We start from the raw sequence: 15475 nt of genomic DNA, 5'->3' as shown, positions 1-15475 counted from the left end.
TGGTAGTAGAGAAAATTATGCCTGTAAACTTTATAATAAATGCAAATACATCGATGGACTTGATGAAAATACTATCGCAATGTACTTATTAAGTCATTTCAGAACAACCGATAACAACTCTGTATTGTGTCAAACTGTTAGAAACATGAATGAACTTATTGAAATCTTACGAAGGTTAGACACCTATAATAATTTAACCAAACTAAATCCTAATAATAATAATAACAACAATAAAAACTACCAATATTACAGAGACTACAACTATTCTAAACCTAAAAACTACAATAACGTTACACATAATATTTACAATCATCCTAAAAATGGTCAGGATAATAATCACTATCCCAAACATGATAACTTCAATAAAAATTATAGCAACAATACGAACCAACGCAACCATTTCCAAAATCGAGATTACCGGTCAGGAAATAATAAATTCGGAAATGAAAGATTCCATAATCCATATAATCATAATAATAATAATGGCCCAAATTCATATCCTCAGAGATGGATAAATAATAATTCTAACCCATTAAAATTTACGCCACCTAGAAGAGAATACGAGAAATACTTAAATATGATCACCACCACTAATGAAGAAAGAGATTGGAATAGAAAATCCAATACATTTTCACCCCGATTGACAACTATAGCTGAAATTCACAGACCCTCCGAGGATATTAGTTATGAGGAGACGGAAAAAAAAAACCTCGATGAAACACAAGAAATAATAATAAAAGCACTAAACTACTTCAATATTAATCATAATAATAATAAAAAATTCTATGATAATCCACATAATTTTTTAGATTTTTATAATGAGAAATTACCAACAACTTATAATATTATACCAACTATAAAAATTAAGATTCAAAATTTAACCATTAGAGCTATATTAGATACTGCAGCAGAAATTTCACTTTTAAATACATCGGTAGCAACTAAGATAACTAATTTAAATAACATTATAGAGAAAATTAAGAAAATAGAAATTTTATCAGCAAATAAAAAGAAAATGGGTACAATTGACAAGAAAATATTTACAACGGTTGATATAAATGGGAAAGGTTATTTAATGGAATTTTATTTATATGAAGGAATGTCTTTTGAATGTCTAATTGGCATAGATAACATTGTTAAGCATGAAATGATCCTGAATTTTGAGAATAAAAAATTAGTAATTGATAAAGAATTAATAAATTTTGAAAAGGAAATCATCTATGAAAATTTTGTAATAGAAAATACTATTGAAGGGGTAGAACAACAGAAAGTAGAAGAAAAGAGAATAGATAGTGAAAGAGAAGGATTAATTAATTGTATAAATAAAAAAATTGAAAATAATTATGATTCTGATGATAATATCATGAATGATTATCACAGAGATAATTTAATAAAAAATAATTTTGACAGGGATAACTCAGAAGAAGTTATTACCGAAAAAAATAAAAGTATTAAAATAAATAGACTGATAGATTTGTTAGATTTGAAAAGTGAGTATCGAGAAAGATTAAAAGAAATTCTATTACAAAACTCTATTACATTCAACGATCAGATCACATTCGCTAGAAATTACCAACATAAAATTTTAATTGATAATGAAGAACCATTAAAATGTAAGAATTACCCTATACCTTTCCATTATAGAGATCAAGTTAATAATAAAATTGAAAAAATGATAGAACAACAGATCATTGAGAGATCAACCTCGTGTTATATAAACCCAATAGTCATTGTAAGAAAGTCTGAAAATAGTTTACGATTATGTTTGGATGCTAGAGAATTAAATAAAAGGATTAAACCTGGGTTTGAGATGCCACAAACTATTGATGTACTATCGGCCAAACCTTATTTACTACATGGCGTAAGGGACAGAAAACAAATCCCCGCACGGTCGCTTTGCCGAGTACGGCCGAAGAATCGAAGACTGGAGGGGCGTACTCATTTTCTCTCGAACCTTTGCTCTAGCCTTGTCGTCTCTTCAACCCTGAAGTGCCGGGCGCTCGATGCCAGCTTAAAGTCGAGCGCGCCTTGGATTCGAACAAAAATAAACAATTTCGTTTTTACAATTCAAATAACTGTACCAATGTTATGACGTAGTCGATTTTAAAAATTCATAAAATAGTCAAATATATTCAGTAAAATAAAATAATTGAACTTTAATAAGTGAAAAAAATTGTTTCTTAATTTTAAATACGTTTCTGTACTGTATATCTTCGTAAAGTTAAAGAATTTAGTTAAAATTCGATGTAAAAATCGTCTCTTAATTTCCATTAGTAATATTTTTTTTCTAATCTCATTTAAAATGGCATTTTAACCGTTTAATATTATAGAAAGTCTCAATAATTTCAAGCCATTTACGACCATTAATGCGTTTACGCACCGTTTCTTCACATTTTTTTGCGTATTTTTGACATAAGGCTTTTGCGAATTTTTTTTTCTTGAGTTGATATATTTTTTTTGTAATAAGTCTTAAAATTTTACAATAATTTCTCACCTTCATCGTAAATGGGTAAACAATAAACTTTTTATTTTTTGTACACTTTAGTAATGTTAAAAAATTTATTACCTTATTCACATAAGGTAATATAAAATTTCTGTTGAAACTACCTGTAAACTGAATTTTATAGATTGTTATTTATGAGCATGATAATATTCCATATTATAATGAAAAACCATTTGATTTTGAGTATATAATTCATTTATTTACAAAGAAAATTTTATTAATAATAAAACATTTTATTATATATATATTTATTATTATTTATGTTATTTATTATCATAATAAATATTTAAAACAAAAGTATTAAAAATAGTTTATTGTAATTATTATTGTAACGTTTCCTTTTGATTGAAAATTATTATCTGTCAAAATTTTACGGAATTCCTTAATTAAATCATTCATAATAAAATACAACAAAATATTTATTTTAATTTTCGTTTAGAGTTTGTCAGCTGTTACCATCCAATTCTGGGAAACATCCCCGTCTCTTTAAATGTCGCGCGATAAGATTTTACAAAGGGTTTGCGATGGTCATAAAAAAATGAGATAACGCAATTACCTAGAATTTTAATTTTTTGATGGTATTTATTCTTTTAAGTTTCGTTTGGACATCTTTATATTTGATTTTGATAGTCTTACGACTGCGTTATTTTTATATTAAGATAGTATTAATTTATTGTTATTTTTCGTAGCGGTTTCTTGTTTTTTTTTGCTTTTGATAGTGTTAAATTAGAGTATTAAGGTAGTGATAATTTAGTGTTAAGTATTCACGATGAAGGTGTTAGGTCAACCGGAAAGTAGTTTTGCGCAAAGACTGCGAATATGTGCTCTGGCCGAGGCCGGAATACCCATTCATCAAATTTGCAACCAAGTGAATTTGTCGGTAAGATTGAATAATTTTGAATATTATGATTATATTGTAAGCTTAATTCCGATTTTATCATCTACCAATTACAATTATTTTGACAATGTAAATACACAATAGTTTAACTTTTAATAAAATAATTTTGTGCTTTTGATCTGCCCATCAATTTTGTTTTTAGAAGGCAATAAAATCTGTGTGAATTTGCAGTAAAATTTGCCCGATTTTAAATGAAACTTGGGTGTATTTTAAGGAGCTCTATAATAATCATTTTGATTTGCCAAGAATAATGGAATACATTAATCAAAAGGGTTACTTGAATTATTTTTGAAAACATGAAATTCTTTGTGGTTCTATTTTTCGCTTTGTTGGTAGAGATGGACAGTAAACAAATGGATAAGGCGAGGCGCTTTGAATGGCGAGAGGGGTTTAAAGAGCACACGAGTAGTGCCAAGAAAAACAACTGCCGATGAAGATGAGCGAATTGTCAATTATGCTCGTATGCACCCAACTTACCCATCAAGAGCTATCCGGCAGGAATTAATAGTCGACTGCTCCCTTCAAACCATTCGAAACCGTTTAAACGAGAATGGTATTTTAAAGTAATACATAGAAAATAGCAGAATGACTAAACAATTTTAATAATTTTATAGGTTTGCGGGCTAGAATACCGGCAGAAAAAATTCAGCTGTCACCCCAGAATGCCCAGCACAGATTGAGATTTTGTGAAGAAAATATAAACCGGGATTGGCGAGGTGTCATATTTTCGGATGAAAAGACGTTTTTGTCATCCCAAAATTCGAAACAGCGAGTTTGGCGTCGTAGTGGGACGAGATATGACGCCGAAAATGTCGTTACGATGGCAACCAGTGAACGAGTCTCACTTGGTAAGCTCTAGAACCTTGTAACTACTCTATGATGATGATATCTGACGAATTACTACAATTACCACAATAACTGTTTATCAGGTGTATGGGGTTGGATCAGCGATGCCGGGCCTGGAGCGTTAGTTAAAGTTTCGCCCCCAACATTTACTGCTCGGCATTATGTTGGGGTTTTGGAAGAAATTTTTATTCCAAGTGTGAGGGCAGTATATCCTGAGGATGAGGTGGAGGTTCTAACATTTGTACAAGACAACAGCCCCATTCATACCGCTCGGTTAGTCGAGGAGTGGTTTCAAGACAATAATAACGTAGAACGATTAAAATGGCCTCCACGCTCGCCCGATTTAAATCCCATTGAAGAGGTGTGGGGTTATATGGTACGCGGGTGGGAATTTGACGAACGATTTCGGGACCGAGCTATTTTAGAAGAATACGTTATGCGGAAATGGGATAGTCTTCGTGGCGGGGATTTATGTCAGCGATTGGTCGGCTCAATGACATCCCGATTAGAAGAATGTCAAAATAATAACGGGTTATACACCCATTATTAAATTTTGACATAACAAATTTTATTCATTATTAAGTAGGTATAATTTTTATTATTAAAGTGTTCTTAATATTTGATGAAATCTTTTTAATTTTTTCAATGCTGACCGACAAAACCAAGTGAGAAACAATAAGCGCATATCTGGCTGTGGTCCTCAAGACGAAAAAGATAAAACTCTTCATCCCGCGGGATGAAGAGTCCCTTCCAAAGCCGGTAAGTTGAGACAACCTTAATAAAATTAATATTAACCATCAATATTTTTTTTCTTGCAATTGAATCCTGGATATAACGACTTCCGCAGAAAACCGGGTGGTCCGGGAGAAGAGTTTTTAGTGGGTAGCAGGTGCTAATTAATTGTAGTCCCACACTCCCGGCCGAAATACGATTTTTCCGACCCACGAACTATAGGCGCCATCAGTAGGCCGGGGTGCGTAAGGCATTTTCCCCTCCTCTGCGCAAAAAAAAAAAAAAATATATATATAATAAAATGTTTTATTATTAATAAAATTTTCTTTGTAAATAAATGAATTATATACTGAAAATCAAATGGTTTTTCATTATAATATGGAATATTATCATGCTCATAAATAACAATCTATAAAATTCAGTTTACAGGTAGTTTCAACAGAAATTTTATATTACCTTATGTGATTTTAAAAATATAATCCCGACTAAAAAATTAGAAATAATAGCTATAGACTATCTAAGCAATCTCCCGAAAAATAGTCAAGGTTTTAAAAATATTTTTATCATATATGATGTATTAACTAAATTTACAAAATTAATACCAACCAAAAGAAGTGATACAGAAACTACTTTAAATATCCTTACTGATTTCTTTAATCAATTCGGACTTCCGGAAATGATATTTTAACAATTCAAGATACAAAGAATACTTACAAAATAAAGGAATAAAACCAATCTATAGTAGCATTCGCCACCCACAAGGTAATCCAAGTGAACGAATCATTAAAGAAGTAATAAAATACGTTAGAATCCTTTTATCCGAAAATCATCACATATGGATGTCTAAAATTCGAACGATAGAGCAAGTTATAAATCATACACCTAATACCTCCCATCACGAAAGTCCTTATAATTTAATGACAGGAAATCCTATGAAAAGACCATGGAAAGACGATGGATGGATGCAAATGGAGAATAAGTTAACATTGATAAAAGGAAGACTACTAAAGAAAGCCGAGTATCGAAAAAGACAACAAGACAAGAAAAACAGAAAACACATAGAATTCAATATTAATGATAAAGTTCTAATTAAAAATAGAAGAATCTCTGATAAACAAAGAAAAATTACGATAACAATTTCGAGTTGATAAATATTACTTCGTATTAACTAATTTAGAATATTTGTTTATATAATCAGTAAATTTCTATAGGCCCGGCGTAATCGACCCCTGTATTCGTTACACATAAATGGTTTTAACCTAAAAGCTGGCAAATCACCCATTTGGGTTTCCAAAAGCTTGGCTTTATTCCTAAAGCAAATGAGACAATTTTTTGTTGTTTGTTTGCATGTTTTTTAATTGTAACGCACTTTCTAAATCGGAAGCGCCTGAAATCCAGCCGTCCATATAAAAATCATTTAAAACGCTACTAGCCGCAATAGGAAATTTATCTTTATTTTGAACACTAGGTGTTTGTAGACACTTCGTAGCTAGATAACTAGAACTAGTCAACCCGTACGTAATCGTGTTTAGTTTAAAACAATTTACATTATGAGATGGATTTTCTCTCCATAAGATGCATTGATATTTACGCTGTGATGGATTAATTAAAATTTGTCGATACATTTTTTCACAATCACCAGTAATCGCAATAGCGTGTTTACGAAAATTAATTAATATTGAAAATAAATCATTTTGAACAAGGGGACCTAACATTTGGCAATCATTTATTGAAAGAGATGTTGTGGTTTTAGCGCTACCATCAAATACTAGTCGTAACTTTGTTGTTAATCTATTTGTTTTAACAACCTCGTGATGCGGCAAAAAATTGAAATTTTTGAAATCTTTACAGTCTATTTTTGACATATGGCCTAGAGTTTCATATTCTTTCATGAATGATTGCCAAATGTACAACACCTGATACACACCGCGAACACCTAGAAACGTTGAACTGAATGTAACACCTGAAGTAATAAATAGACCTTCGACTTCGAATTCAAATGTTTCACCTAGTTTTGCTTGTAGTATTAAAAATAATAAACAACATAATATTACATTACTTTCAACCGCTCAAGTATTGGTTTTTGATTCAGACGGTAACAGTCATATCGCACATTGTTTGTTGGACTCGTGTTCAATGAATAATTTAATAACTGAAAAATTTGCTAAGTTGCTGAAATTAAGTTTCGATTCCGTGAAATACTCAATTTTAGGTGTAGGTTCGAATTGTACTAATGTTACAAATCGCACAACCGTTTCAATTCGTTCTCATTGTACGAATTATCAAACAAAATTAACTTTTTAGTGTTACAAAATATTACGACTGCGATTCCTACAGTTTCCTTTGATAAAGAATGTTTAAATATTCCCCCCGATGCAAAATTAGCGGATTCTAATTTTAATATATCCGGAGATATAGATATTTTAATAGGAGTCTCTCATTTCTTTGATTTGTTATGTGTAGAACAAATTCGTTTACCAAACAAGTCATTATTATTGCAAAAAACTAAGCTGGGTTATGTACTTTCGGGTGAATGGCAGAATTTCCCTTATAATTCGGAATCCGCTTCTTTAACGCATTGTTGTTTTGCAAATAATTTACTAAACGATAATTTGCAAAAAATGTAGGTACGATTTAGCTATAAACAGATTCTTTTTGTTAGAAAAGAGGTTGATGAGACGACCCGATATAAGGGACATGTAGTCGTCATTCATGAAAGAATATGAAGCTCTAGGCCATATGTCAAAAATAGACTGTAAAGATTTCAAATGCCGCATCACGAGATTGTTAAAACAAATAGCTTAACAACAAAGTTACGACCCGCGGGGGAGCTGGACCCCCACCGGGCGCGTCCCCAGGTGGCGGATAGGGGAACGCTCGCTTCGGCGAGTATCGGGTTAACCCGACGCGGACCAACCAGCCGGACTTCTATAGTCTGTTTTTTTGCCAGGACCGGCACGGCACCGGCTTGTTACGTCTCTTGTTCTTCGTCTTCTTTTCGTTTTTATGTGATTGGCACGTATTTTGGAAACCCTGGGAGTGCTGACGAAGCCTCCGGTGTCTCGGCCGGGGGTGGAGGAGGCTGATGTGAGCTTGCTCTGCCGAGGGGGGACTGGGTACGTGTCAGAGGCCAGCCACTTCGGGCCCTGATCAGGTAGTGTAGAATGGATGCGGAGGTCGGAATCCGCATTGCCCCGAACGAGTATCGATTCGTCCGTGTTTATCCGGAATCGATAAAATGAGGGTTGGGCCCCGGGGAACTGGGGTAGGTTTCTTTAACCGAGGGTATACCCGTTCCCAACCATCCTCAGCCCGTTCCTTTCTACACGAAGCGCTGGTGAACCCAATAGAATGGAAAATCCTACGAGAAAACCCATTCAAGAGGCGCCCGCCTCTAAAAAAACGGGCAACTTGACGAACTCGGAAAAGGAGGTCACTCCCCGGTTCCTTGTCGTCAAGGCTTTGAATGGCTTGTCTTTTGACAAACTAAGTCCCTTTATCCTACAGAAACAATTATACGGTTTGTATGGAGATTTTAAATCTATTAAGAAAACCAGAGAAGGTTTGTTGCTTGAAACCGCGTCTGCGGCACAAGCCAAAAGAGTCATGGCCAGCGTGCGAATAGGAGATATTGATGTGGAGGTTAACCCTCATAGAGCCTTGAATACCTCGAAAGGCATTGTTTACTGTCCTGATTTGTTGAATTGCTCCGTGGAAGAAATCCAGATGGAACTGAGGTCACAAGGAGTAATAGAGGTGAGGAGAATCAAATCTAAAAGAGAGGGTGTTCTCAGCGACACCCCCAATCATATACTGACGTTTAATAGCCCTATTTTGCCGAAAAAAGTCAAGGCCGCTTATTACTCATTGGATGTCAGGCTATACATACCGGCTCCAATGAGATGCTTTAAGTGTCAACGATATGGTCACACATCCCTTCGATGTGAGGCCTTACAAATTTGTGTATGCGGGAAAGCTATCCACGAGGGACGACCTTGCGAGGATCCCCTCGTTTGTGTTAATTGCGGTGGACCGCATTCAGCTCGGTCCAGATCCTGCCCCGTCTTCAAAAAAGAAGCGGCGATACAAGAAATAAGGACGAAGGATAAATTATCGTACGTTGAGGCAAAACGAAAACTCCAACAAACGCCGGTACGCACGCCCACTCAGGGAGTGTCGTATTCGTCTGCAACCGCTTCTATGCCCAAGTATGATAGTCTGATTAAAGACCTAATACCCGCGATTGTAGCCGCCATCAAGCCGCTAATTAAATCGGAAGTAAAGGCGAAGGTTCAACCCTCGACCAGCACTTCCGGAAATCTAGGGGTGTTCAAAATTCCCCTGCCGGTGGATCTCACCGACAACGTGGAAACCTCAAGTCAGTTCTCCCATACGGAGTCTGAAAAGAGGAAACGTGAAGGAGCGTTAAGCTCTTCGACTGACGATTTGTCGGAAACTTCTACCGACAATAATCGCAAAAAGAAGAAGGGATGGCAGAAGGGAAGGCCTCGTAACGTTACGACGCCCCCTAACGCAACCGCAGGTGGCGGCACACAGCCACCGCCTAGACAACCCCCAGGCGGATCTATGGCGATGAAAGCGTCACCGACGCCGTCGCGCCGATCGTCCGTAGGGGGTCCCCCGTCAGCTTCTCCTGCAAAGGAAAGTTGATTGTTTTAATATAGATATTATTTACATAAATGTCTGTTTTTGTCTTTTATTTATTTATTATAGAACATTTATTTATCTACATGTTTGTCCGTCCGTTTACACATTTATTTTATTTATTTTTCATAGAGCTTTTATTTACATACCTGTTTGTCCGTCCGTTTACACTTTTATTTTATTTATTTATTATAGAGCATTATTTATTTTCCTGTTTTTTCCGTCTTTTTACATTTTATTTTATTTTATCTATTTATTTGTATAGTTTTATTTATACACTTATTTATTTATTTATTTATTCTTATAGTTTATTTACACTTGTTTGTTATTTATTTGTTTATACGTCTCAGTCAGCTGGTTCAAAATAAAATTAAATCCTTTAAAATTCGATAAATCCACAACCAACATCATTCAGTGGAACTGTAACGGATTGGTTCGACATTATTGCGAACTAAAGTCCCTAATGAACCAGTATGACCCTTTGTGTGTTTGTCTTCAAGAGACTCACTTAGCACCGGAACAGAGCTATAATCTTAAACGCTACGAAACTTTCCGCGTCGACTGCCCCCGTAACCTACGGGCGAAAGGGGGGGTGGCGCTACTAGTCAAGAGACCGCACGTGGCGATCCCGGTTGCCGTCACCAGCAACCTACAGGTCGTTGCGGTCCGTCTGCGGAGTCCATTTCGGGTCACGGTTTGTTGTATTTACTTGCCAAATCCTGAATGGACTTTAAACGACTTACGTAGCCTTATAGCTCAGCTTCCCCGTCCCTTTTTGCTTCTGGGCGATTTCAACGCCCACAGTCCCATGTGGGGCTGCAACCGCCGAGACGCCCAGGGGAGCAGTATCGAAACACTCCTGGAGGACGAGGGACTTGTTCTGTTGAATACCGGCGATCCCACACACCTGGCTGCCAGGTCGGGCGCTTTAACGGCTGTCGATTTGTCCATCGCTTCTCCGTCGATAGCTCCAAGATTATTCTGGAGCACGGCGGAGCATCTATCCTTTAGCGACCACGTCCCCATAATAGTATCGATTCCTGGTCAAACCGAAAACCACGAAACACCGAGAAAGTGGATTCTCGAGAAGGCGGACTGGACGCGATTCGCGCTCCGGCTCCGGAAACCGACCTTCAACGGTGACGTGGAACACGACGTGGCCGCTTTTACGCGTGCCATTCAAAACGCCGCAGAGGAATCGATACCGCGCAGTAGCGGACGTGTGAGGACGGGCTCCGTTCCCTGGTGGAACCCCGAAATCGAAACAGCCGTTAAAGCAAAGAAAGCCGCATACAATCGCTTTAAGAATCTATCCACGCCTGAGCGTCTGATAGAATTCAAAAAAGCGAGGGCCAAAGCGAGACGTCTTATGCTCGCGGCCAAACGAAATAGTTGGAAAAACTTCGTCTCTTCCCTGACCGGCAAAACCTCCCCCGTCGAGGTGTGGAGAAAGATCGGAGCCATCAAGGGGGCCGGATACTACGGCCCCATATCAGAAATTCTGGACGATGACAACTCTCTGACCTACAGAGAGGACATCGCCGAGGCCCTGGGCCGACATTTCGAGCGGACGAGCTCCTCGTCCAACTACGATGGCGATTTCCGGCGAAATAAAAGAACTCGAGAATCAACCCCTCTAAATTTCTGGAGTGAGGGTGAGATATCGTATAACTCACCCTTCACGATGAAAGAGCTGTGTGAGTCTCTGAAGACGGCAAAACCATCTGCGGCCGGCCAAGATGGGATTCGGTACGAATTCGTCAAACACCTTCCCGAGGACTGGCTGGAACTGTTACTGGACCTATACAATAACGTATGGTCTTCCGGTACCTTTCCACCGTCCTGGAAGACTTCGTTGATCGTACCAATCTTGAAACAGGGCAAAGATCCGACGTCGGTGAACAGCTACAGACCGATCAGTCTTATCTGTTGTCTTAGTAAGTTGTTCGAAAAAATGGTGAATTCCAGATTCGTGTGGGTGCTGGAAAGTAAGCGACTCCTCGCCGACCATCAATTTGGTTTCAGGCAGGGTCGCTCTACCACCGACAACTTGGTCCTCCTGGAGCGCGCCGTTCAGGACGCTTTCTTCAAGAGAGAGCATCTGGTTGCCGTTTTCTTCGACATCGAAAAAGCCTACGATATGACCTGGCGATACGGCATCCTCGAGCAACTCCACGCTTGGGGTTTTCGGGGAAAACTCCCCGTGGCCGTATCGTCTTTCCTCGAAAACCGAAACTTCAGAGTTCGGGTAGGCAACAGTCTGTCGGAACTGAAAACTTTAGAAAACGGTATACCGCAAGGCTCCACCCTGAGCGTGACGTTGTTCCTGGTAGCCATGAACTCCATCACATCCGGTCTGGATGCCGACGTCGGCAGGTGCCTATACGTCGATGACTTGGCCATTTTTTACAGCGGGAGTGACATGGCGGTAATGGAGCGTACGCTACAAACGGCGATCAACAAAATAAACGAAAATGCCTGTTATAGAGGTTTTAAAATCTCCAGAGATAAAACCAAATCCGTACATTTCTGCAGATTACGCCGCGAACATACGGACCCTAGCTTGCGAGTGTCCGACTCGCGAATCGAGTGCGTACCATCGATGCGGTTCTTAGGCGTCATCCTCGACAGAGGACTACGGTGGACGCATCACGTGGAGGACCTTTTGGCCCGCGGCAAGAAAGCGCTGAACACAGTGCGCATGGTGTCCAATACTCGGTGGGGTGCGGATTCGTCTGTCCTGCTGAGGCTGCACCATGCCCTCGTGCTGCCGATCCTGGACTACGGGGCGGTGGCGTACGCGTCGGCGAGACAGTCCCTGCTTAAAAAGCTAGACACTATCCACAACCTGGGACTGAGATATGCCATCGGGGCCTTTCCCACAACCCCCACAAGCAGCTTATACTGCGAGTGTGGCGTGCCGTCCCTGTGGAAAAGGAGAGAAAAGGCGCTATTGTCGTATGCCTCGAAAATAAGCGCGCGGCCGCACCACCCGGTTCACGGGTGTATCTTTGAGGTAGGGCTGCCGTACGAGCGCAGGCCGACTGTCACCCGACCGTGTGCCGTGCGATTAGCCGAATTACAGCGCGAGATGGATTGGACCCTGCCCGTGGTAACTTCTGTAGAGGCGGGAGGCCCGGAGCCCTGGATCGAGGACGCCGGGAACGTCCCGACGGTCCCGACGGTCGATCCCGAGACACAACCCGCTCCTGATCTAAAATTTGTTTTGAGCCACATTAAGCAACGAATAATGTGGAAGTGGCAACAGGAGTGGGACGATACGGGCAACCGGGGTTTTCGAGCGGTAAAGCCTGAAGTGGAGGGCTGGAGATTTCCAATCTCTCTGTCCCGGGAGGACCAGGTTATATACCACCGACTCCGTCTGGGACACACGGCCCTGACCTCCTCTCACCTTCTAAAGGGAGAGGAGCAACCTCGATGCGACGACTGTGACGAGTTTTTGACCGTCACACACATCATTTTAAACTGTCGTCGTTTTACAAACTTGAGGAACCGCATAAACATAAATATCGAGGCCCCCTTCAATATATCCTCGCAAAACATAAAAAAGGTGTTGTCATTTATAAAAGAGGCAGGACTGCGCAGTAAAATTTAATTAATTAATTAACTATATGTCTAGTTGTGTCCTTTAAATTATTTACTATAGAGTTCTTTTTATTTACCTTCGTGTTTGTCCGTCCACTTACATTTTTAACTATTTATTTATTTATCATAGAGTTTGTTTATTTACTTACCTGTTTGTCCGTCCATTTACACTTGTTGCTTATTTATTATAGTTTTATTTTACTTACCTGTTTGTCCGTCCTTTTACACTTGTTGCTTATTTATTATAGTTTTATTTTACTTACCTGTTTGTCCGTCCTTTTACACTTGTTGCTAATTTATTATAGTTTTTATTTTTACTTACTTGTTTGTCCGTCCTTTTACACTTCACCTGTTCATGTACACAGTTACATTTAAGAGTGATCTTACAAGTGAGATCCACGTCTAATCACTACGATGGCCTTAATGACCTTAGATGTCGATGGGCCTATTAAAAAAAAAAAAAAAAAAAAAAAAAACAAAGTTACGAGTAGTATTTGATGGTAGCGCTAAAACCACAACATCTCTTTCAATAAATGATTGCCAAATGTTAGGTCCCGTTGTTCAAAATGATTTATTTTCAATATTAATTAATTTCCGTAAACATGCTATTGCGATTACTGGTGATTGTGAAAAAATATAAATTCAAATTAGGAAAATCATTTAAACGGAATAACAATAAAAATTATAACAACAATTATAAAGGCCTTAACACACCGGCCGCCTTGGAATAGCTAAGCTATTCAAAAATACTAAATAATAACAAAGTATTTAAAAAAAAAACCAACAAAAGAAACTTGATTTTCGAACGGAATGCAAAACAAAAAAATTTTTTTTTTTTAACAAAGAAAATAGAGATTCAATAACTTTCAAATCGTGACAATTCGGTTAAACGAATTGTCTTACTCTTTCACCTTCGTGACAAAAATTTTCTTTGTTTTGCACCAGAAATTCTAAATTAATTAAAGCCTATATATGTCTTTTCATCTGTATGGTAACAAAAGCAGTACACCTAGAGGTGGTAACCAATTTATCCACATTAGCGTTCATAAATGCAGTTAAAAGATTCATTTCAAGACCCCGGGGAAAGCCCACTAAAATGTTGAGCGACAATGCTACAAATTTTGTTTCGGCTGCTAAAACCATAAAAGAGCTTTATGTAGCTTTACAAGCGAAAGATGTACAAAATAAACTTTCTCATTTCTTTGCTAACGAGGGTATTAATTGGAATTTTATATCACCAAGTTCGCCTCATTTTGAAGGTATTCTGGAGGGAGTCTAACATAAAATCGACCAAAATTCATTTGAATAAAATATTGGGCGATTGCCATTTAAATTACGAAGAGTGTGTTCTACTCACTGTTTTGACACAAATCGAATCAGTCTTGAATTCAAGACCTCTATCTCCGTTATCTAGCGATCCTAACGATTACCTTCCTTTAACCCCTGGCCATTTCCTGATAGGCAAACCTTTAACAGCATTGCCAGAACCTTCGGTGGCTAATATTCCGGCGAATCGTTTGGACCGCTACCAATACCAACAGTTGCTGATAGCAAAGTTTTGGAACAGATGGTCAAGAAAAGTTTTACCCGAACTTCAAAAAAGATTGAAATGGTCTTCGACAAAAGAATCAGAGTTGAAGATTGGGTCCATGGTATTATTATCGGATAACACCCCTACATGTAAATGGCTGTTAGCTAGAATAGAACAACTTCATCCTGGCCGTGATGGTATAGTTCGTGTGGTGACTGTCCGGTTGATATGTTATTAATTAGATGTGCGAATGCACGAAAAATGTATATAAATAGGTTCATCCTTAGAAAAAACAGCCCGTGATACATGTTTCGCTATGGGTTGAGATTCAATAAATGTACACCAATCTTGATAATCCAAAGTTTGATTAGAACGAAAAAAAGTCACATCGGCTTGATTCAAAAAAACATCGTATTTATAGTTACAATATTCTGTTTGCTCATGTAAACCAAAAACAGAATACCATAAATTCGCCGAAGAAATTTTAATTGTGGCTACATAAACTTTTTCACCGTGTAGTAATAATCTTCGATAAACCGATGGTTCATCGATATCAATCCTCATTTTTTCAAAAGGCTTGATTATTTTTGCAGGATGACTCTCTGCCACGTGCGCGGTGTTCTTGTGCACAGGTCCCGTCCAGTTACAACCATCCAGAAAACAATTAATCGACGATTTTGGGTTGTTATACAAA

At 38.1% G+C, this 15475-nt stretch overlaps 2 protein-coding genes and 1 long non-coding RNA gene across 3 annotated transcripts; all 3 read left to right on the top strand.

The window, feature by feature from the left end:
* Positions 1-145: 145 nt before the first annotated feature.
* On the top strand, positions 146-2993 carry LOC139431205 (putative uncharacterized protein DDB_G0282499). Its single transcript, XM_071198842.1, has 2 exons — positions 146-1828; positions 2943-2993. The coding sequence occupies exons 1-2, from the start codon at positions 146-148 to the stop codon at positions 2991-2993; spliced, it is 1734 nt and encodes a 577-aa protein (XP_071054943.1).
* Positions 2994-3883: 890 nt separating this feature from the next.
* Positions 3884-4362, top strand: LOC139431128 (uncharacterized). Its single transcript, XR_011641438.1, has 3 exons — positions 3884-3954; positions 4016-4249; positions 4331-4362. It is a non-coding gene; the product is annotated as an uncharacterized lncRNA (long non-coding RNA).
* Positions 4363-8330: 3968 nt separating this feature from the next.
* On the top strand, positions 8331-9650 carry LOC139431204 (uncharacterized). Its single transcript, XM_071198841.1, has one exon. The coding sequence runs from the start codon at positions 8331-8333 to the stop codon at positions 9648-9650; it is 1320 nt and encodes a 439-aa protein (XP_071054942.1).
* The last annotated feature ends 5825 nt before the right edge of the window (positions 9651-15475 follow it).

The sequence above is a fragment of the Onthophagus taurus genome, chromosome 8 (genome assembly GCF_036711975.1).
Source record: "Onthophagus taurus isolate NC chromosome 8, IU_Otau_3.0, whole genome shotgun sequence".
Classification (NCBI taxonomy): domain Eukaryota; kingdom Metazoa; phylum Arthropoda; class Insecta; order Coleoptera; family Scarabaeidae; genus Onthophagus; species Onthophagus taurus.
The sequence above is the reverse complement of the archived record's forward strand: the minus strand, read 5'-3'. Positions and strand labels throughout refer to the sequence as shown.